At 39.4% G+C, this 24,851-nt stretch overlaps 1 protein-coding gene and 1 long non-coding RNA gene across 6 annotated transcripts in view; one reads left to right on the forward strand and one right to left on the reverse strand.

Moving 5' to 3' along the window:
* The first annotated feature begins 406 nt into the window (after positions 1–406).
* gria3a (glutamate receptor, ionotropic, AMPA 3a) overlaps positions 407–24,851 on the forward strand; it is a 169,488-nt gene continuing 145,043 nt past the window's right edge. For 2 of the 5 annotated variants that reach the window (XR_009061388.1, XM_057821752.1), the window contains exons 1-2: positions 407–744; positions 4,250–4,408. Coding sequence is in view for 4 of the 5 variants with exons in the window: in XM_057821752.1 (XP_057677735.1) it covers positions 663–744; positions 4,250–4,408 (241 nt within the window). In the remaining variant the exon portion in view is untranslated. The remainder of the gene's footprint in view (positions 745–4,249; positions 4,409–24,851) is intronic. The other 3 variants (XM_057821750.1, XM_057821751.1, XM_057821753.1) reach the window with 2 other exon arrangements.
* LOC130906983 (uncharacterized) lies at positions 20,399–21,415 on the reverse strand. The gene is made up of 3 exons (XR_009061399.1): positions 20,878–21,415; positions 20,740–20,803; positions 20,399–20,649 (listed from the first exon to the last, which is right to left on the reverse strand). It is a non-coding gene; the product is annotated as an uncharacterized LOC130906983 (long non-coding RNA).

Genomic DNA, 24,851 nt, shown 5'->3' on the forward strand with positions numbered 1-24,851 from the left:
TTTTAAAGTAACTTAGTTACTTTGATAATGAAGTAATCAGTAAAGTAACTAGATTACTTTTTTGAGGCGTAATCAGTAATTAAATTACTTTTTCAAGTAATCTGTGACAACACTGCCCCCGACCCCCTTTAATCTCCACATATGCTTTTGCCCAACGGCGTCGCTAAAATCGACCAAAATTGAAAAGTTACCTAGTGTTTCTTTAAATGCCCCAAAATTGTCATTCGCTCAATAAAGTGTCTTAAGGGGTTAAGGGTTATTAATAAGAGTACAATATAATTCTGAGCGAGTTTGACTTCAATTTGGTGGAATGGCTCAATTTTTTAGTAAACAAAGAAATCCACGCAGCTGAAATAGACTGCAGCTGTTGAGGCTGAGCTTGTAATTCAACGTCGACAACTCAAGTTTGAACAACCGCTCTCTCTCTCTTTCTCACTCAGCGCTCCATTTGTGAGCTCCTGGTCTTCTAAACAGGATCTCGTCTTTCTCCTCCTCCTCCATCCGACTGCACCGCCACCTTTTTCCATTTTTTGGCCACTGCGAATACGCCGTTTTGGGGTTTACGAGTCTCGCAGGACGCGCATCTTGTGGATTTCTCCCCTTGCGAGCTGACGTTGATGGTGCGTTGCGAGGAGTTACTCTCACTTCTCGGGTAGAACAAAATGTGGCCGGGCATAGTGGCGACACTTTGCTTGTGTTTGTGCGGCGACTCGATGGCTGGCTTTCCCAACCAAATCAACATCGGTAAGTTGACTGCGACGCCGGCTTTGTCCACAGACGCAATAGGACACTGCGGCCGATTGTATTGATTAGGGTAGGATTCATAAGCAAGTTGACGATGATGTTTGGTCACCTTCAAGGAAGAATTGGATAAGAGACTCGATTAAAATGAGTTGAAGACCACTTGTATGTACACGGCAGTCTCTCAAATATGAGGGACACGTGCTGTGTCCACATTCAATTATTTATTGGCTGCCACTGACGCTGACCGACGTCCAAATTTGCACATTTGTTTTCTGCACAAAATGATATTGCTCACTAAACTACATACACTGCAAGTTCATAACATCTTTATCAGTTTATTTTGCTTAAATCTTGTCAAATAATTTTCTCTATCTTGTTTTAAGTTTTAAAGACTAGTTAACAGATGAATGTGTCAGATTATTCCACCGACTCTAAGTAAATATTACTATTTGTTCTTATTAAGCCTATAAATCTCAAAGTTGGTAATTTATTTTTACTCACTTCGATTTCTTGAAATAATAAAAATAGCTGAAAAAACTTAAAAGGCTTATTTTAGGCAATACATTAGTATACAGTGGTATGAAAAAGTATCTGAACCTTTTGGAATTTCTCATATTTCTTCATAAAATAACCATTAAATGTGATATGGTCGTTGTCAAAATCACACAGATGAAAATACAGTGTCTATTTTAACTAAAAACACCCAAACATTTATAGGTTTTCATATTTTAATATACAAACTAGGGTTGTTCCGATCATGATTTTTTGCTCCCGATCCGATCCCGATCGTTTTAGTTTGAGTATCTGCCGATCCCGATATTTCCCGATCCGATTGCTTTTTTTTGCTCCCGATTCAATTCCAATCATTCCCGATAATTTTTGCCGATCATATACATTTTGGCAATGTATTAAGAAAAAAATGAATAAAACTCGGACGAATATATATTGATAAATAAATTGATACATTTGATAGCTCTACTTTAAGCCAAAACTAAAGACTCTGGATGAGTGTATGACAGTTTGTAACGTTAAATACAATTAGAAAACGAGTTAATTAAAAAAAAAAAAAAAAAAAAAAAAAAAATATATATATATATATATATATATATATCAAAAAAAGGCATGTCCGATATTTTTTTGCCGATTCCGATACTTTGAAAATGACGTGATCGGCCGATCGATCGGGACATCTTTAATACAAACAATGAAGGGGAAAAAAAGTGAAACCCTCTGCCTCAGGAGACTTAAAGAGAAATTGAAACCAATTTTTACCAAACATTTTAGGTCAGGTGTGTACCAAATCACTGATGAGTGGTTTAAAGCTGCTCTGCCCACTATAAAACACACACCTGATAAGAAATATCTTGATGAGAAGCATTGTCTGATGTGTATCATGGCTCTTTAAAAGAACTGTCTGAAGACTTGCGATCAAGGATTGCTGATTTGTATAAAGCTGGGAAAGGATACAAAACCATCTCTTAAAGTCAGGATGTTCATCAATCGACAGTCAGAGAAGTTGTCTACAAATGGAGAGAGTTTGGCACCGTTGCTTCTCTCCCGAGGAGTGGCCGTCCACCAAGGACGACGCCAAGAGTTCAGCGCAGAATACACAAAGTAAAAAAAAACAAACCTAGAATGTCTGCTAAAGACATACAGAAATCACTGGCGCAGTCCAGTATGGCTGTGCACATATCAACTATATCTAAAACTATGGCCAAGAACGGTGTTCATGGGAGGACTCCACAGAAGAAGCCACTGCTGTTTAAAAAAAAAAACAAACAAAAAAAAAACCTGTCGCTCATTTAATATTCACAAAAAGGCACTTGGACACTCCACAGAAGTTTTGGCAAAATATTTTGTGGACGGATGAAACCAAAGTTGAATTGTTTGGGAGTAACACATGTGTGGAGGAAAAATGGAACAGCTTACCAATATCAACACCTCATCCCCGCCGTGAAGCATGGTGGAGGGAGAATCATGATTTGGGGCTGTTTTGCTTCCTCAGGGCCTGGACAACTTGCATTCATTAATGGGAGAATGAATTCAAAAGTTTATTAGGATGTTGTGCAGTAAAACCCGAGGCCGTCCGTCAGACAGTTGAAGCCAAAAAAGAGGATGAATGCTGCAACAAGACAATGATCCAAAACACAGAAGTAAATCAACTTCAGAATTGTTTCAGAAGGACTAAATAGACGTTGTGGAGTGGCCAAGTCAAAGTCCAGACTTGAACCCCATTGAGATGCTGTGGCAGACTTAAAGACAGCGATTCATGCCAGACATCCCAGGAATCTGACTGAACTACAGCACTTATGTGGAGAAGAATGGGCCGAGATTAGTCCTGCTCGATGTGCCAGACTTATCTGCAGCTCCAGGAAGCGTCTGGTTGAAGTTATTGCTGCCAACGGGTGGGCCACAAAATATTAAATGTGACTGTTCACTTACTTATTTTTCCTCCTTTTGTCATTGTTTGCATACTATCCTCAATAAAATATGAGAACCTATAAATGTTGGACGGTTTTAGTTAAAGTAGACAGTTTTTTCATCTGTGTGATTTTGACAATGATCACAATTTGATGGTGATTTTATGCAGAAATGTGAGAAATTCCAAAAGGTTCAGATACTTTTTCCATACCATTGTATTTAACCTTGAAAAAAAGCTTGTATGTCAGAAATTTTCTTAATTCTAAGTATATTGTTCAAAATATTATTTGAAAGCAAAGTTTTCTTCATTTAGGTGACAAATGACAAACTTTTGGATCTATGGTCTTAATAAGAACAAATAGTAATATTTACTTAAAGTCACACTTTTTCAGTTTTAGTCGATTTTAGCGACGCCGTTGGACAAAAGCGGTAATGTTCTGCCTTAAGGAAGACTGCGTTTCCCATGAGGACCGGCGCACACCCACATAGTGTTGTAAAATCATGATGGTCGCCTGCAGATGGATTACATAATATTTCTGTTTCCAATGGCTGTGTGAAGGATAGAAAAGGAATAAGGTAATGAGTCCAGTTGTTGCTAAATGATAGCATATGACGGTTAGCAACCGTGTGGCTTAATGTGGGTAAGACCCCCCTCATAAAGATATAAAAAAGGCGTCATTCAACTAGTTGTCAGTTGACATATCATCACAAATATTATAAAAATATTTTGTAAAGGTTGAAAAATTACCTAGTGTTGCTTTAAAATAAGTGGAATAATCTGACACACTAATCTGTTAACTAGCCTTTAACACTTAAAAAAAGATGGAGAAAATTATTTTTTCTTAAATCTAGTCCAATATCTAATTAAGAGGTTATAATTATAAATTTGCAGTGTACAATCACAATGACTGCATTCTGTTCACTTCTGTAATTTCAGACGACTCTTGCACAATTCAGTACTTTTCGTTTTAGTATTCGTCCGTGGTTGCAATCATAAACCACGTAACCTTGAATTATGATTTTTTTTTTTCTGTTATGTATCATCTGCTGGCAGTGCTCCATGTAAATTGTTCCTTGTTGGTAGGTGGCCTCTTCATGCGCTCCACGGTGCAGGAGCACAGCGCCTTCAGGTTTGCGGTGCAGCTTTACAACACCAACCAGAACGCCACCGAGAAACCCTTCCACCTCAACTATAACGTCGACAACCTCGAGTCCTCAAACAGCTTCTCCGTCACACATGCCTGTGAGTAGTCGCACGCGACGATTCCGAAGAGGCCTCAGGCTTTAGGATGCCAGTTATTGCAGCCAAAAAATCAGTTTAAAGCATAAGCGGATTTTAACGGCAGGTCAGGGGGGTCAGGCCGCCCCTGGTGGCCGAAAAGTGTCATTGCATGAAATTGACTTTATTAGGGGTGTCAAACGATTAAAATTTTTAATCGAGTTAATTACAGCTTAAAAATTAATTAATCATAGTTAATCGCAATTCAAACCATCTATAAAATATGCCATATTTTTCTGTAAATTATTGTTGGAATGGAAAGATAAGACACAAGACGATATATACAATACATTCAACATACGGTACTTAAGTACTGTATTTGTTTATTATAACAATACATCAACAAGATGGCATTACGATTATTAACATTCTGTTAAAGCGATCCATGGATAGAAAGACTTGCAGTTCTTAAAAGATAAATGTTAGTACAAGTTATAGAAATTTTATATTAAAACCCCTCTTAATGTTTTCGTTTTAATAAAATTTGTAACATTTTCAATCAAAAAATAAACTAGTAGCACGCCATTGTTGATGCCAATAATTACTTACACAATGCTCATGGGTGCTGAAGCCTATAAAATCAGTCGCACCCAAGCGCCAGCAGAGGGTGACAAAACTCCAAAAAACACAACAAGTGCACATTTCACTGTGCTGTCATTTTAATGTTTGAGCGGGGCATGTGCGTAAATTTTGTCAAATATTTTAACGTGATTAATTTAAAAAATACCGCCCGTTAACGCGATAATTTTGACAGCCCTAATATATATATATATATCTCTCTCTCTATATAGATACATATATAAGTTGTAAAGCAATAAAACTGCAACAAAAATGAATGAAATGAACAAAAAAAAAATTTTTTTATAATGGGTCAAAATTATTTTTCGAACAGATCATTTGACTAGCACCTTAGACGGTCATTTGCTATGCATATAATTTTCAACAAAAAAAAAAAATAGGGTAGGGCAATTTTATTTTTCAAATGATTTTTTTCTTTGATTGAAAATATTTTTGTGTTCAAATGCAAATTTTTCAATCTCAAATATTTTTTCGCATTCAAAAATGTTTTCTATGATTGAAATTTTTCTGTTTTTGATTGAAGGGATTTTTCTTTTTGAAAATATATATATTTTTTGAAGCAACTTATTTTTTGATTGAATAATAAGGACAAAAATGTCCAAGCCAAAATGTGGCCCAAACACAAATCAACATTACTTCAATCAAAAAAGAAGTAAATAAAATAAAAATAGCTTTCACATGCATTTTTTTGAGTTTCAAATTTATTTTTGCATTCAAGCAAATTTTTTATTTTTTGATTGAAACAACTTTTTCTTGAAAAATTGAATAATAAAGACACAAATCTACCTCCATATGGCTCCGCCCAGGGGATACAATTTTTGACTGGGGTAACTACATTGGCACAACACCAGTGGGCGTACCATATTCAATGGATGACGATCTTGGCGAAAAGTATTGCCTAAGCAGCCTGATTTAGAATTCCCCTCAAGAATGATGGGAAACAAAAAAACGCTCATTGTCAACTTATTATTATAAATATTCTTGTAAGTTGATTTTATTGCTGACACTGCATTTCGGGGTCATCAACATGTTGTGCCGTCCCTGCCCCAAAAGTCAAACTCCGCCTATGGTTTAAAGTACTATAGTCTTAGGCTAGGTTGATACCACAGGTCTTAATGCACAATTCTGATTTTTTTGTTGTATTTTTTTTTTGGCGTGCCCGTTCAGACTGCCTTCGTCCATTGAGCCCGTTGAAGTATTACTCATGCGCACTAATTCACAGTCCGACACGCGCTAAGCAAACTGACCCACATGCGCAGAAGCATCAAAACAAATAACTACACACGGCCCGGCCGTGCGGCTTGGCCGTTCGTTGCTGTTGAATCGGGTTGCGGGTCTTACCAAATGCGCTACTGCCCTCCAGTGGCCAGTTTTTTTGTTTTAAAATGGATTTTCAGCTTTGTGCTTTGGAGCTAAATTGAATAAGAACCCAGAGATGTCTCTTTTAAAAAAAAAAAAAAAAAAAAAAGGTAAAGATGTATAAATACGTCTTTGGGACACTGAAACAGTTAAAAATAGAACGTACTTATACGTTTTTGGGAGCAAATGAGAGCAAATTGAATGTGATAGTTCGCTTCTTTATTTTTCTCCATTCTGTCATCGTTTGCATGCTATCCTCATTAAAATATAAATGTTTGGGTGGTTTTAATTAAAGCAGACGCTGTTTTTTCATCTGATTTCGACAAAGATCAGATCACATTGGATAGTGATTTTATGTAGAAATGTTAGAAATCAAAAGTTAAGATACTGGTTCATACCACTGTAGTCCAGTGCGTCTTATCTATGAACAAGTGCCGTTTTCATGTCGAATTTGGTGGGTGGCGGCTTGTAGTCAGGTGCGCCTTTTAGTCTGACAATTTCAGTGGGGCAAAAAAGTATTTAGTCAACCACTAATTGTGCAAGTTCTCACACTTACGAAGCCACTCCTTGGTTGCTCTGGCTGTGTGTTTGGGATCATTGTCATGCTGAAAGACCCAGCCAAATCTCATCTTCAATGCCCTTGCTTTACACAGATCAGTCGTCCTGGTCCCTTTGCAGAAAAACGGCCCCAAAGCATGATGTTTCCACCCCCATGCTTCACAGTGGGTATGGTGTTCTTCGGATGCAATTCAGTATTATTTCTCCTCCAAACACGACAACCTGTGTTTCTAGCAAAAAGTTCTATTTTGGTTTCATCTGACCATAACACATTCTCCCAGTCCTCTTCTGGATCATCCAAATGCTCTTTAGCGAACCGCAGACGGGCCTGGACGTGTACTGGCTTCAGCAGGGGGACACGTCTGGCAGTGCAGGATTTGAGTCCCTGGCGGCGCATTGTGTGACTGATAGTAGCCTTTGTTACTGTGGTCCCAGCTCTCTGTAGGTCATTCACTAGGTCCCCCCCGTGTGCTTCTGGGATTTTTGCTCACCGTTCTTGTTATCATTTTGACACCACGGGGTTAGATCTAGCATGGAGCCCCAGATCAAGGTAGATTATCAGTGGTCTTGTATGTCTTCCATTTTCTAATACTTGCTCCCACAGTTGATTTCTTTACACCAAACGTTTTACGTATTGCAGATTCAGTCTTCCCAGCCTGGTGCAGGTCTACAAGTTTGTCTCTGGTGTCCTTTGGCAGCTCTTTGGTCTTGGCCATAGTGGAGTTTGGAGTGTGACTGACTGAGGTTGTGGACAGGTGTCTTTTATACCGATAATGAGTTAAAACAGGTGCCAATAATACAGGTAACGAGTGGAGCCACGTTAGACCTCGTTAGAAGAAGTTAGACCTCTTCGACAGCTAAACAGACAGTTAAAACAGGTGCCACTCAGGGCCGGCCCAGGCCATTTGGGGGGCCTAAGCAAAATAATGCAAAGGGGCCCATATTTTTGGCCCACCATTTCGTCACAGTGTACTGTGAAACCCATACATGCAATCCAACCCATACGTCCATATTTTGTATATTAATCAGATTTTTTTGCACTGCATACTTCAAACTTCTCACCCCAAATGATTGTCAGTACTTACAGTAGATAGCGCCAAACCTTTTTCTAAAAGAGGAAAGAAAGAAGGAGGAATTTTTATTTTTTTTAAGCTTGTAATCATCTATCAAAACTCATAAAAGTCAAATAAAGCAAACTGTAGTAAACAAAATAGAATATAAATAAAACAATTGCCAGATTGGGGGCCCCCTAGTGGTCAGGGGTCCTAAGCAGCTGCATAGTCTGTGTATAGGCTGGGCCGGCCCTGATAATGATTGGAATTGAATCGGGAGCAAAAAAAAGCAATCGGATCAGAGGGGGTCGTCTTATAATCAGGGCCGTCTTATATTCGGGCCAATACGGTATTAAGTTTCTGATGGGAAAATTGAGTGATTTATTAGCTGTTGAAAACTTGCACTAAATTAAAAAAAAAAATCAAGTTGCTATTTTGGGGAAAAAACAATTTAAAAAAAGTTATTAAATTGGGATTTTATTTAACAACTATGAATTTTTTTATGTCGCTGCTCATGGAGATTCATATGTCCTTAAGAGAGGTGCCCGTTTTGGTTTTAGGTCGCTAGGGGCTTTGGTTTTGAACATATTGGAATTTTAAGTTTTTGAAAATAGGCCCCCTACAGATCGGCCCTGAGCCCCGTGTCCCGTCAACTGATAGGGAAGTCTACGGCTTGTTTCATAAAAACATTTGAATACTGACATATAATTGAATATGAAAGCTCCAGATATGACCGCAATGCTTACTAAAGGCTATAACTAAAATCATTATAATTAAAGATGTCCCGATCGATCGGGATCGGGTCCGATCACGTCATTTTCAAAGTATCGGAATCGGCAAAAAAATATCGGACATGCCTTTTTTTTTTTTATATATATTTTATTTAAATCGTTTTCTAATTGTATAAAACGTTACATACAAAATGTCTTACACTCATCCAGAGTAGTTTTGGCTTAAAGTAGGACTATCAAATTTATTGCGTTAACGGCAGTAATTATCTTTTCTTAATTAATCACGTTAAATAATTAACGCATGCGCTGCACGACCCACTCACGCATTGTCGCGTTCAATCTATAAAGGCGCCGTTTTACCAATATATAGAGCTAAGCGCAGCGTACAATGAATAGAGAGAATTTTGACAGCCTTTGGAGCCTTTTTTTATTTGGCTAAAGCCTTACATTCCCTCTCTCAGCAATTAAAATTAACGTGGGACGCAATGTGGGGAAGAAAGATAGTAGTTGACCATTTTCTTAACACCCTATGTTCTTTCCCAACGCATAGAGGATATATCAATTGGTGCCTCTATGCACAGTCATGGTTCCACTTCCCATCATGCATTTGGGCAGAACAGTTAAATGGCTACAGTATCATTTACTGAAAGCTCAACAAATACACTAGATGGCAATATTTAGTCACAATGTACAAAGTCACATTTATCCTTTCAGAATTGCAAGTCTTTCTATCCGTGGATCCCTCTCACAGAAAGAAAGTCAGTAATGTAAATGCCATCTTGAGGATTTATTATCATAATAAACAAATACAGTACTTATGTACTGTATGTTGAATGTATATATTCGTCCAAGTTTTATTCATTTTTTTCTTAATGCATTGCCAAAATGTATATGATCGGGAAAAATTATCGGGAATGATTGGAATTGAATCGGGAGCAAAAAAAAAAAAAAAAAAGCAATCGGATCGGGAAATATCGGGATCGGCAGATACTCAAACTAAAATGATCGGGATCGGATCGGGAGCAAAAAAACATGATCGGAACAACCCTAGACGCTATGTATGAGATGTCAAGTTGTCTTGGCTCAGCGTGATATGCCGTCTCCTCGCTAATTAGACATTACTACGCCATAGATTTGTCTGGAAACTCAACCTTACTCCTCGTCAGCTTGCTAAAACTCAAAATGAAATTTCATGCATCTGTTGACACTCAGTTGCCCGGTTACAAGACGCTTTAAACATCTCGCACGAGTACAAAGTGCTGTCACACGAAAACACACATCAAAAAGGCTCCGGTACATGATATGCACTTAAGCAGACCTAATGAGGTATGCTCAACAGTTGTGTAACGTAGCTAGTTGTAGTCTAGCATCGGTCCGTCGAGGTATCCGTGACATGTTCTTATTTTCTGGTTCATATCGTCACTTACTCGTTTGTCTCTTTTACAATGCGCGCAGCGTCGCAATGACAATGCTGTGTCTGTGAGCATGAAGAGAATCGATTTTTCCACTAGGGAACAAACCGCGCGCGGACTGCGGCCCTCCATCTATTGATCAAAACAGCCAATAAAATGCATTTGCAATGAGGGATTTGTATACAGTCATTATCAAGCGACCCAGCTAGAGGACAACGGCGAGCTTTATTCCGTTCTAAATCAAAGCGCGGCGTCTGATCACAGTCGTTTGACGGCAATACAAAAGAGCAGGGTTTTGCAGATGACACACAAGATGAGAAGAAATAAGCCGATTTAACTTCTCCGTCACCTTATTATGAAAATGAGCGACGTGAGCCGTGGCAAAGCCCAGGAATGACTAACCTATCACTCTGGGCAGAATAGAAATGTGTCAAAATAATCAGCACTTTCACTTGCCGCATAAACCCCCGGCAGGCTAGCAAGCCATTATGCAACCTGGATGACTAAAATAAGAATTATATTTAGTTTGGAGCATTTGTCAAACTGTCTGACTGCTGGTTGGTCTTTTATAAACTGCAGAATCATTTTTGTTTAGCTTGTATTTGCTTCTGTCGCTATCACACTGAGGATTGCAATTAGAGATGTCCCGATCGATCACGTCATTTTCAAAGTATCGTAATCGGCAAAAAAATATCGGCCATGCCTTTTTTTAATATATATTTATTAATTAAATCATTTTCTAATTGTATTTAACGTTAGACATAATATGTTACACCAGAGTCTTTAGTTTAGGCTTAAGGTAGAGTTATCAAATTTATCCCGATAACGGCGGTAATTAATTTTTTAAAAAATGTATCACGTTAAAATATTTAACGCAATTAATGCATGCGCTGCATGACCCACTCACACATTGTCGCGCTCAATGTGTAATGGCGCCGTTTTACCTATATAGGGAGATAAAAGGCAGCATAAAGTGAGTAGAGTGAATTTTGGCAGCCTTTGGAGCCTTTTTTTAATTGGCTAAAGCCTTACAATCTCTCTCCCTACGATTTGAATTATCATGGGAAGCAATGTGGGGAAGCAAGGTAGCAATTGATCTTTTTCTTAACACCTTATGTTATTTCCAAACGCAGAGAAGATATATCAATTGGTAGGACTACGCACAGTCATGGTTCCACTTCCCATCATGCATTTGGGCATGGCTACAGCATCATTTACTGAAAGATCAACAAATACACTAGATGGCAATATTTAGTCACAATATACAAAGTCACAAGTCTTTCTATCCGTGGATCCCTCTCACAGAAAGAATGTTAATAATGTAAATGCCATCTTGAGGATTTATTGTCATAATAAACAAATACAGTATTTGTGTACTGTATCTTGAATGTATATATTCATCCGAGTTTTATTCATTTTTTTCTTAATCAATTGCCAAAATGTAATTGATCGGGAAAAATTATCGGGAATTGAATCGGGAGCAAAACAAAGAGCAATCGGATCGGGAAATATCGGGATCGGCAGCTACTCAAACTAAAACGATCGGATCGGGAGCAAAAAAACATGATAGGAACAACCCTAATTGCAATTATTGCATATTTTTGCACCCGAGTCAGAGTCACCTGATTTTGAGAGAATGCCGATACGGGCGGCTGAGAAGAACTTCCATGCGGTGGTCCCACTGCCCTCAGCCGGGGTCTCCTATTTTAATGCCGACACTGTACTACCCTCCCGACACAGTCCCAGCACGATTAGGGGTGTGCCATCTTAGGCACCCCACGATTCGATTCGATTACGATTCAAGGGGCTACGATTCGATTCTTCAGCGATGATCACAGTATTGACGATGATCACGGTTATCACTAAAGATGTCCCGATCCATCGGGATGCCGATCGATCGGGTCCGATCACGTCATTTTCAAAGTATCGGAATCGGCAAAAAAAATATCGGCAATGCTTTTTTTTAATATATATATATATTTTTTAATTAAATCGTTTTCTAATTGTATTTAACGTTAAAGACAAAATGTCTTACACTCTTCCAGAGTCTTTAGATTTGGCTTAAAGCAGGGCTATTAAATTTATCGCGTTAACAGCGGTAATAACATTACAATATTTAACGCAATTAACGCATGCGCTGCACTACCCAGTCACGCATTGTCGTGTCAATCTATTATGGCACCGTTTTACGTAACCATAGAGCTAAAAGGCAACGTAAAATGAATAGAGAGAATTTTGGCAGCCTTTGAATGGCGCCGTTTTACCTATATATAGAGCTAAAAGGCAGCGTAAAATGGGTTTAGAGAATTTTGGCAGTCTTTGGAGCCTTTTTTTTAATTGGCTAAAGCCTTACAATCCCTCTCCCTACGATTAGAAACATGGTGGGAAGCAGTGTGGGGAAGAAAGGTAGTAATTGATCTTTTTCTTAACACCCTATGTTATTTCCCAACGCAGAGAAGATATATCAATTGGTACCACGACGCACAGTCATGGTTGCACTTCCCATCATGCATTTGGGCAGAAGTTAAATGGCTACAGTATCATTTACTGAAAGCTCAACAAATACACTAGATGACAATATTTAGTCACAATTAGGCATGTGCCGGTATGAGATTTTTGACTGTACGATAACCTTAAGCAAAAATACCGTGGTTTGACGGTACCACGGTATTACAATTATAGCTCTAAAATGTGTTATTTTGAGATGTATGGGTTAAAAAAAAAAAAAAGTTTTTATTCAACAGGATTTTTATTTTTCACAACAGATTTGCAAATTGGCAGAAGTTTACAATGGCGGAAGACTTTACAGAAGTAGGCTAATGGTAGAGGGGAAACTAGTTAGCCGTCTTGGCATGCTAACTAGCCCCGTTGCCTGCCTCGTTGACAAGCTTACGATATAGTATTTCTTTTACCATCGCTAGAAACACTAAACCAGCTTGAGTGAACTCTTGTAGCTGGTGGGAAACGTTCATGACAGCATTTACTTACCCTAAAGTTTGTTTAAAGTGACGGATGATGCCCACGTAAAGTAAAAATTATGTTGGAGGTGTTGCCTGCACGTCAGCTGACCTTCCTCCTCTAAGCCTCAGCCGTCTGTTTCTTTTCGGTAGCCGAAGTACTCCCATACTAGCAACTTTTTCTATTTTTGCGGGAGGGGAAGCTCAGGTGTCATGTCACTGTCAGACAGAGGAAAGAGCTACAACTGGAAGGGGATGGGTGAGCACTGCCGCTTCAAGCCATGGATTTCTCGCTACATTTTTGGGACCTCAAAAATGGCTAATACCTAACTACGGTATGAGGGAAAATTTTAGTGGTTTTGAAACCGTGACGTTTTCATACCACGGTATACCTTGAAACCGGTAACCGGCACATGCCTAGTCACAATATACAAAGTCACATTTATCCTTTAAGAATTACAAGTCTTTCTATCCGTGGATCCCTCTCCCAGAAAGAATGTTAATAATGTAAATGCCATCTTGAGGATTTATTGTCATAATAAACAAATACAGTACTTATGTACCGTATGTTGAATGTATATATTCGTCCGAGTTTTATTCATTTTTTTCTTAATGCATTGCCAAAATGTATGATCGGGAAAAATTATCGGGAATGATTGGAATTGAATCAGGAGCAAAAAAAAAAGCAATCGGATCGGGAAATATCGGGATCGGCAGATACTCAAACTAAAACGATCGGGATCGGATCGGGAGCAAATAAACATGATCGGAACAACCCTACTTTTTAGCTTTAAAAAAAAATAAAAACAAACTGTAAGTGTACACCCTAACAATTCTCAAATAACATTTACTTGCATGCATTCCCCTCTTCACGCGGTTGGCTCTTCTGCGTCTGTGAGCCCTTGAAGTGAGAGGGAAAAGTCTTACCCAAAAGCATGTCCTCTTATAACCATGCCTGGTTAAAAATATCCGAGCGACTACAATCCCGTCAATTTAGATGACATGCCCTAAAATGACAAGATCTCTTCATTAGAGTGTATTCATGTAGAAGCCTGATTCTTAACATATAATTCACTATACACTGTATTTTAGTTTGTTCGGTTAATTCTCACTGCTTAAATGCCTTTGGCTCTCTGTAATTGAAGACCATGCTGCCTCACCATAGATGGCCGTCAATCACTGTAGAAACTATGACTCATGACACAGTTACATTCAAATACAAAACCTGTGCAAAAGTACAGTTGTCCGATACAGAAAATAATTACAGTACATCTGAAACAAAGGATTATAACAATAGAAAAAGCATGTTATTTTGCCTCATTCAAATCTTGATACCTGAACATTTAAATATGTAAACTAAAGTGCAATCACATTAATAAATGAATGGCTTCTGGTTTTTCAAATGTAAATAAACCAATCTATTGTGATAAAACAACAAAATTGCAATAACAGCATTAACCATCAAAGTTAAGTCTAACTGTAACTGTAGTCTTGAAACAAATCTGAATAAGAAAAAACATTGCAATGAAATAATGCAAACTGGTTAAAATTGAGAGTAGCTGAGATCTGTCATGACAGAACATCGCTTCAATGATATCTGGCGCCATCTAGCGTCGTGAATGGGTATAATGTCTACACCGCGAATATAAGACGACCCACTCTTTTTCAGTGTTATTTCAATGCAAAAAACAACGTCTTATATTCAGGCCATTACGGTACATTTTGATCCAGGCTTGTAGTCATTCTATTTGTGTCTCTTGGGTCCAAAATAAATGAAAAAGTGCCACTTAAAAGGTCAAAGTTTGGTTTTGCTAAAATTAGAGGCTATATTCAAAATTTCCGATTTTAAGTCTTAGTTTTGGGTTTAGGTTAAACCCGAACCCAACCTAAACCCTAAATATTTTTTGTTAAATGTCATTTCTTTGTGTTTCAGGTCAAGCTAAGTCTATAAAATAAGGAGGAAAATGTACAAATATATGTTAAAGCATTATCAAGTACAACAATAAAGAAAATTGGAAAATAGAATTTCAAAGTCGTGACCAAAATACCAAACTTTTTGGGAAACAAAAGTGTTTTTATATGTCTAGAAGACAAAACTAACTAGGAAATACAACTTAGAACCTGAAAACTAAATATCTCTTACATATTAATGCTAATTGTATTGTGATGCCACACTGGCTGCTGTAATAATGATAAATGTAACAACTTAATCACATTTTTTTGAAAAATAAGAGAACGACTTCTACTGAACTTATAGAAAAAGCTCCCTAAATAACGTCCCATTTATAGAAAATAAATTGAAATGAACCAATATGTACGGGATTCATTAAAAGGAATAATTCAGAAATAAATCACGTTTACGCTAGTTACCCCAAAGAGCCTATAGGGGGTGACCAATGCAATATAAATACAGCAATCATAGGACATGCCAATGCAGTAAAAATTCCCAAGTTGATTTTTTTCTGGATTTTTGCACAGATTTGTATTTATAATTATGTGTTTTATTACTTAGTGACTATTTCTTTCTAGTGATGCAGTAGTTATATATGATGAGTTTATATATTCTTTTATTTTTCCATTTTATTTGTGCACCATGAGTGATTAAGGTCTCTCCCTCAATTAACAAATCCCAAGCATCTTAGTTTTGCGACATCTACAGTAGAGGTCATTCTCAGCATAGTCGCTGTGCTAAGCTGTAGAGATAGACCGATACGAGCTTTTTAGGACCGATACCGATTATTAGAAATAAGAAGGGCTGATAGCCGATTTTTGGAGCCGATATTCATTTGCAGTAAAAGTGTAAAAATTGGCTTTGAAAAAAAAATAAAATAAATAATGCAAACACTGAACTTTATTGATATGGCTAAAGTATGTTTATTGAATCACCCAAATGTTTAAAAAACAAAATAGCTCTAGAAGTACCTGAATTTCCTAAAAACAAAAACATCTGTTATAAAGTTGAATAAAAGGTTAAATAAATAGCTCTCCCGAAAATATAAGTGTTAACATCACTGTTGAGAACAGCCGTGCACACCCACACAAAGATTTGCCACCGCACACTCGTGTTTAACAAGCTAAATGATGATTGACACATTTGGCGTCTTTGAAGGTAGCACTTCTAAGCTTCTCTTAAAAGATCAAAGCTGTCAATCATCGTTAACTTTAACAAGCACAACTCTCAGTGCACTGCTGACCAAGAAAAGCACCAGCAGGGAGAGTCAGGCTGTAAAAGCATGAAGCAGAGAAACACATTTTTAAAAATTAAAAACTTGATTCTTTTCACCCGATTCCGATCCTCTGAAAAATGGCGCAATCCCTAGTCCTTATCCCTAGTTTTAAATTGACTTTTTCATATTGGTCGGAATGAAAAAAAAGGCCAACACATGTTAAATTTCCAAATATCGGCCCGATGTATCGGCCGGCCGATATATGGATCTACCTCGACTAAGTTGTGACTAGCCCATGCACAAAATCTGAAAATTTGTACATTAACATTATTTTATAATCCAGCATACATGTACAAAACTGATACGGATATGTACCAATATTATTCTCAATACTTTTATTAGCCGATATTTTCAGATGGCTCTATACAAAAGCATTATATTTGCTCACCCAAGAGCCCTCCCTCTGCCAGCACAGTTGCAACATAATGCTGTAAAAGGAATTTTACTCTGACCAAATGGGTTTGGGGCCAAGCCGCTGGATGTGTTCATCTCTCATCCCGTGCATCAGAATGTGCTCACATGTCAGAGCTGCAGCAGAGGAACAGTGATGACTAGTGACAAGTCGCACTACAGTGACGCTGCGGCAACATTGTGGTAACGCCACGTCGTCCTCAGAAATGCTGCTTTTGTTCCTCTGGCCCAAATGTAACCTAAGATGAGACATAGGAGAATGCAAAGATGCTGCAAAATCAGTGACTCATAGATGACATTTAAAAAAATCTAAATAAACTTCTCATTGCATCTGAAAATCTAGCAAAAAAAAAAAAATTAACAGTGCCTCAAGGGTTGAAAGGAAACGATCTTGGTCTCATTTTTTTCCCTAATGTTTGCTGTAGTTGCACATAATTATAATGATTTTAGTTATAGCCTTTAGTAAGCATTGCGGTCGTATCTGGAGCTTTCATATTTAATTATATGTCAATATTCAAATGTTTTTATTAGGGTTGTTCCGATCATGTTTTTTTGCTCCCGATCCGATCCCGATCGTTTTAGTTTGAGTATCTGCCGATCCCGATATTTCCTGATCCGATTGCTTTTTTTTTGCTCCCAATTCAATTCCAATCATTCCCGATAATTTTTCCCGATCATATACATTTTGGCAATACATTAAGAAAAAAATGAATAAAACTCGGGCTAAAATGTACAGTACATTCAACATACAGTACATAAGTACTGTATTTGTTTATTATGACAATAAATCCTCAAGATGGCATTTACATTATTAACATTCTTTCTGTGAGAGGGATCCACGGATAGAAAGACTTGTAATTCTTAAAGGATAAATGTGACTTTGTATGTTGTGACTAAATATTGCCATCTAGTGTATTTGTTGAGCTTTCAATAAATGATACTGTAGCCATCTGTTCTGCCCAAATGCATGATGGGAAGTGCAACCATGACTGTGCGTTTGCTGTAGTTGCACATAATTATAATGATTTTAGTTATAGCCTTTAGTTAGCATTGCGGTCGTGTCTGGAGCTTTCATATTTAACTATATGTCAATATTCAAATGTTTTTATTAGGGTTGTTCCGATCATGTTTTTTTGCTCCCGATCCGATCCCGATCGTTTTAGTTTGAGTATCTGCCGATCCCGATATTTCCCGATCGGATCGCTTTTTTTTTTTTTGCTCCCAATTCAATTCCAATCATTCCCGATAATTTTTCCCGATCACATACATTTTGGCAATGCATTAAGAAAAAAATGAATAAAAGTCGGACTAATATGTACATTCAACATACAGTACATAAGTACTGTATTTGTTTATTATGACAATAAATCCTCAAGATGGCATTTGCATTATTAACATTCTTTCTGTGAGAGGGATCCACGGATAGAAAGACTTGTAATTCTTTAAGGATAAATGTGACTTTGTATATTGTGACTAAATATTGCCATCTCGTGCATTTGTTGAGCTTTCAGTAAATGATACTGTAGCCATGCCCAAATGCATGATGGGAAGTGCAACCATGACTGTGCGTAGTGGTACCAATTGATATATCTTCTCTGCCTTGAGAAATAACATAGGGTGTTAAGAAAAAGATCAATTACTACCTTTCTTCCCCACATTGCTCCCAACGATGTTTCTAATCGTAGGGAGAGGGATTGTAAGGCTTTAGCCAATTATAAAAGGCTCCAAAGGCTGCCAAAATTCACAAAACTCCGTTTTACCCTGCCTTTTAGCTATATATATAGGTAAAACGGCGCCATTACAGATTGAACGCGACAATGCGTGAGTGGACCGTGCAGCGCATGCATTAATTGCGCAAAATATTTTAACGTGATAATTTTTAAAAAAAATTCATTTCCGCCGTTAACGGGATAAATTCGATAACCCTACCTTAAGCCTAAACTAAAGACTCTGGATGAGTGTAATATTATGTCTGTAACGTTAAATACAATTAGAAAACGATTTATTTAAAAATTATATATATATTAAAAAAAGGCATGTCCGATATTTTTTTTGCCGATTCCGATATTTTGAAAATGACGTGATCGGACCCGATCGATTGGGACATCTCTATTATTAACATTTTGTTAAAGCGATCCATGGATAGAAAGACTTGTAGTTCTTAAAAGATAAATGTTAGTACAAGTTATAGAAATTTTATATTAAAACCCCTCTTAATATTTTCGTTTTATTAAAATTTGTAAAATTTTCATTAAAAAAATAAACTAGTAGCTCGCCATTGTTGATGTCAATAATTACACCATGCTCACTCATGGTACTAACCAATAAAATCAGTTGGACCAAAACGCCAGCAGAGGGTTCCAAACACCAAAAAACACAAGTAACAAGCTGACATTACACTGTACTGTCATTTTAGTCTGTTTGAGCGGGGCATGTGCGTTAATTGCGTCAAATATTTTAACGTGATTAATTTAAAAAATTAATTACCGCCCGTTAACGCGATAATTTTGACAGCCCTAATATAAATGCGTAAATCGCAAGGAGCTGGGTGAAGTGGCTGGGGAGAGGGAAGTCTCGGCTTCCCTGCTAAAGCTTCTGCCCCTGCAATCCGACGGCGGATTAAGCGGCAGATAATGGATGGATGGATAAGGTACTGTTTACACAGCTTAAAAAAAAAACAATGACTGGAGACAATGGCTGACGAGACTTCGGTGTCGTAAAGTCGAAATTGCGTAGGTCGAGTCCGTCGTAACTAGAGATGTCGGGATGCCGATCGATTGGGTCCGATCACGTCATTTTCAAAGTATCGGAATCGGCAAAAAACTATCGGACATGCCTTTTTTTAATATATATATATATTTTTTAATTAAATCGTTTTCTAATTGTATTTAATGTTACAGATATAATATATTACACTCATCCAGAGTCTTTAGGCTTAAGGTAGGGTTATCAAATTTATCCTGATAATGGTGGTAATTAATTTTTTAAAAAAATGTATCACGTTAAAATATCTAACGCAATTAATGCATGCGCTGCACGACCCACTCACGCATTGTCGCGCTCAATTTGTAGAGGCGCCGTTTTACCTAATATAGAGAGCTAAAAGGCAGCGACAAATGAGTAGAGTGAATTTTGGCAGCCTTTGGAGCCTTAAATTAATTGGCTAAAGCCTTATAATCCCTCTCCCTACAATTAGAAATATCATGGGAAGCAATGTGGGGAAGCAAGGTAGTAATTAATCATTTTCTTAACACCCTATGTTATTTTCCAACGCAGAGAAGATATATCAATTGGTAGCACTACGCACAGTCATGGTTGCACTTCCCATCATGCATTTGGGCATGGCTACAGTATCATTTACTGAAACCTCAACAAATGCACGAGATGGCAATATTTAGTCACAATATACAAAGTCACATTTATCCTTAAAGAATTACAAGTCTTTCTATCCGTGGATCCCTCTCACAGAAAGAAAGTTAATAATGTAAATGCCATCTTGAGGATTTATTGTCATAATAAACAAATACAGTACTGTATGTTGACTGTATATATTCGTCCGAGTTTTATTCATTTTTTTCTTAATGCATTGCCAAAAGGTATATGTGGCCGGGTGAATTGATTGGACCAACACAAGTAATTTTATTTTTTATGTGGGCTTTATTCCCGACTGCACATCAAGTTAAAATAAATTTGTACAGCATTAATAGGACAAATTGTGAGATTGATTCAACACAAAATAAATAGACAACAACAGTGGCTGGCTGAACAAAAAAACAAATACTTCGTTAGTCACTCACCACTCCACTAGAGATCCCCAAAGCTAACAAAAATAGTGCACATCACTTGAACGATTCACCTACCACACTTCTAATGTGCCGCGCTCGCCCGTACGCACACGACAAGCAACAAACTCTCCCCTCTAAACAGCGTGGAACAAAATAATATTGTTTAGTTTCCCTTTATGGGTAGAAATACAGTTTTTCATGGTTATGCATTGAACACCACTTACGCTGCACCGCCGTTTCAATTATTGCGTAGCGCGGTCATCCTTGGGCGCATGTCGAACACCATCACTGCGCAAACATCATCAAAATAAAACATCCATAACAACAGATCGTTTCTAACACTTAACAGTTCACTGGTTTACCTGTATTACACTGTATTTTGTTTCAACGCGAGGCTTCTCAGTGTACTGATTGACAACTGTCTTCCAGCACCGCTCCTCTCAACTGCGTGTATTCGCGCTTTCTTTCCTTGTTCCACTTCCGCATTAACTCCAAACCCCGCGCTGCCAACTCCTACGTGACCGCGCAATTCTTAAAGCGGCAGCGCAACATTTTGGGCGCAGGCAACTCCCACTAGTTAACATTACGCAGTTCACCCGGTTACATTCTCCCCTGCTGAAAGTCAACGTCCTCGGTGACTTACTACTTCCCAACTTGACCAGACATAACTGCAGTATCGAGGGCCGCGCTGGCCAGAATCTGGGGTAATAAATCTGGATTACAACACACAGCATTACATGCGGATACAGGTAAATTGAAAGGGTTTCTGTGTTTCCCTGCCGTTTCCCTCTTACTTCTACGTAGAGTAGGAATGCACGTTCCCAAAACCTCAGCCCCCCCACTTTGCGGCTTCGGAGGAGGTGCCGGACTCCGTCCGTGCTCAAGCATGCTGACATCCCAAGTGACGCGGGGGACTGGCGGTGACACAGTTTCAGGTGACTCTGTTGGTCCTGCACATCCATACTCAACTGGAGCACACTCCTCTTCCCCCACAGAATCTCTCGGCAGCACACCATAATCATGTCTCCGGTTTGGTTGCTCCGTATCAGGCGGACTGCTGACTTCTTTCACCAACACAAAATCAACATCTTCCGCCTCACTCTCTGGCTCAGGAACGGAAACAGGTCTCATGACAGGTCTAGAGCGACCTCTCTTCTGCTCTGGTAATGGGCCTCCCAACGGCCTGAGGTTGGACCTATGGACTCTCTTTACTTGTCCACCATCCAGGGGTTCCACCGTGTAAGTCGTTCCCTGAACATCCATAACTTTATACACCGTGTCTGCCCATGAGTCTTGGATCTTATTTCTTCCCGGAGGCCTAAAGCGGAGGTACACAAACTCCCCCAACTTCACAGGTGGACAATATACCTTCGGTTGCTGGGCTAGCCTTTCTGCAGCTTTGCGCTCAGTCATCTCCCTGGCCCTTGCATGGGCATCCCGAAGCCTCTCCTGGTGTGTATGTAACCAGTCAGGTATGTCGTCCTTAATTTGTTGTTGGCCTAGCAGGGCATCAATGGGAAGGTGAGGGCGAACTCCAAACAGCAAGTAGTAGGGTGAATGCCCCGTTGTCGAGTGGGGGGTTACATTGTAGGCGTACACCAGCTCAGATAGGTGTTCTGGCCAACGACGTTTTTTCTCAGGGGGAAGTGTTCGCAACAGGTCATGTAAGGTTCTATTAAACCTTTCACAGTGCGGGTTACCTTGAGGGTGGTGGGGCGTTGTTCGCGTTTTCTTCACTCCGTACAGCTTGCATAACTCCGCAACGACTGCACTTTCGAAATTCCTGCCCTGGTCTGAATGCAAGCGTTCGGGTACACCATACTTGAGGAACCATTCTTTGAGGATGACTTTTGCAGTGGTATCTGCCTTTTGGTCACGAACTGCGAAAGCTTGACTGAACTTCGTGAATACATCTGTTATAACTAGCACATTCTCACGTCCGTCTGTTGCACGTTCAAGAACTGTAAAATCCACTGCAACCACCTCAAGAGGGCGGGTAGCCAAGAATGGAGTTTGAGGAGCCCGGATCTTTGGCTGTGGCATTTTTGTTAAGACACACCTCTGACAGGTCTTTACCCACTGTTCCACATCTTCATACATGCCTCCCCAGAAACATCTTTGCCTCAGTAGGCCTAGCGTTCGCTCTATGCCCTGATGTCCCATCTGATCATGAACACTTTTGAGCACTGGTTCCTTGAGGCAGGCAGGCAACAACAATTGGTGGCATTTCCCTAGGTTCAGATCATCTATCACTCGGTACAAAAGTCCATCTTCTTCTCTGAGACGTGACCACTGCTTCAAGAGAGAACGCACCGTCTTAGGAAGACCTAATCTCTCATGATATTCAGGTTTCTTCTTTCTGCACCAAAACTTGTGCAATATTTTTAGGTCTGGATCTGCAGCTTGAAACTCTCTGAGTGTTACATTAGAATACCCCGGCAAGGTGGGGGTATTATCAAGCACATTGACTGTCTCACCTGTCTCTGATCCCTGTAACTGTCTGACATTTCCAAGCTCAACCCCAGCAGCAACTAAATCTGGTCCCAAACCTGTCCCAGTCTTTATCAAGCTGCATATCGCTACACAACCATCATATTCCTTGTCCTCACTGTGTGGCTCCGGTTCAGCCGCAGATGGCCGACGGGACAATGCATCAGCCGCAGTATTGCATCTGCCGGGACGATACTTTACGTCAAAATCAAACACTGCTAGCTGAGCCACCCACCGCTGTTGAATTGCCCCCAGATCTGCAGTCTGAAGGTGACACAAGGGATTATTATCTGTAATGATAGTGAACTTGGAACCCAACAAGTAACTTCGAAACTTTTCAGTTACCGCCCATTTTAGAGCTAGCAGTTCAAGCTTCATACTGCTGTAATTCTGGTCGTTTTTCTCAGCACCCCTAAGTCTGCGACTTGCATAGGCTATCACCTTTTTCTGCCCTTCCTTTTCCTGATAAAGAACGGCACCCAGACCTAAATTACTTGCATCTGTCTCAAGGATGAAAGGCAGTGTAAAGTCTGCATAGCCTAGCGTGGGTGCGCTGGTGAGCCTTCTTTTCAGAGCCTCAAAGGCCTGTTGACAATGGGGTGTCCAAGCTGTCCTGAACACATAATTAGCCCTACCCCTGTTATTTTCTTGGGCACACAGGCTAACAGCATCATGAAGGGGTCCAGCAATCTTTGAAAAACCCTCCACAAATCTCCTGTAATAGCTACAGAAGCCTAAGAAAGACCTGAGCTCCTTTACAGTACTCGGAACAGGCCACTGTATCACAGCACTTATTTTGTCTGGATCTGTACTTATGCCTTCGGCGGTCACTTGGTGACCCAGAAATTTGACCTCAGTTTGCAGGAAGTGACATTTCTCAATTTTTACTTTAAGCCCTGTATCCTGCAATCTCTTCAAAACAGTCTCTAGCCTAATCAGGTGATCGGAAAAAGTAGGTGAAAACACCAGTAGGTCATCTAGATAGATCAATACGATCTGAAACACTAAGTCACTCATTGTAGCCTGCATGAGCCGCTGAAAAGTGGCAGGAGCGTTACACAGCCCGAAAGGCATTCTTTGGTATTCATACAGACCAAAAGGTGTAGTGAACGCAGTTTTGTGCTTATCCTTTTCATGCACTGCCACCTGGTGGTATCCACTTGCAAGATCGATTGTGGAAAAGAACTTTGCACCACTCAGGGCATCCAGACTTTCATCTATGCGCGGAAGTGGGAATGCATCCCGTCTTGTCTTTGAGTTCAGCCTCCTGTAATCAACACAAAGTCTCAAGCTACCATCTGACTTTCGGACCAAAACAATCGGCGAGGCATAGGAGCTTGAACTCTCCTGGATCACGCCCTTCTTTAATAACTCTGATATGTGTTCCCTGACCTCTTGATACTGGTTAGGTGGTATGCGTCGGTAAGCTTGTTGGATGGGTGTGTCGTCCACCACTGGGATTTCATGTTTAACTCTGTCTGTAAATCCCAGGTCCTCATCATGCACCGCGAACACATCAGCATACTTCTTCAGGAGTACCCCTAACTCTGTTTGTTGTGTCAGCGTGCCACCAATGTGTAGTCGATCCAGTAAGCCCTGGGCATCATTCTCTGGGTTTTGAGCATCTCTTTGACTCATGGTCACTTCCTCATGGTCAGCAGAAATCCTCTGAAATTTCACTTCATAGGGGTCACCTTTCATACACTGACACTGACTGAGAATGCCTAGTCTAGTTTTTGGATTCAGCCAGATGTCTTCCACAGAAAGGTTGATTACTTGAACGGGAAACACCTGATTGTCCGGAGGGATCACAGTTGGTACTATCATCAACCCTCCAGGTAGCGAC

Source organism: Corythoichthys intestinalis, chromosome 18, assembly GCF_030265065.1.
Source record: "Corythoichthys intestinalis isolate RoL2023-P3 chromosome 18, ASM3026506v1, whole genome shotgun sequence".
In the NCBI taxonomy this organism is placed as follows: Eukaryota; Metazoa; Chordata; class Actinopteri; order Syngnathiformes; family Syngnathidae; genus Corythoichthys; species Corythoichthys intestinalis.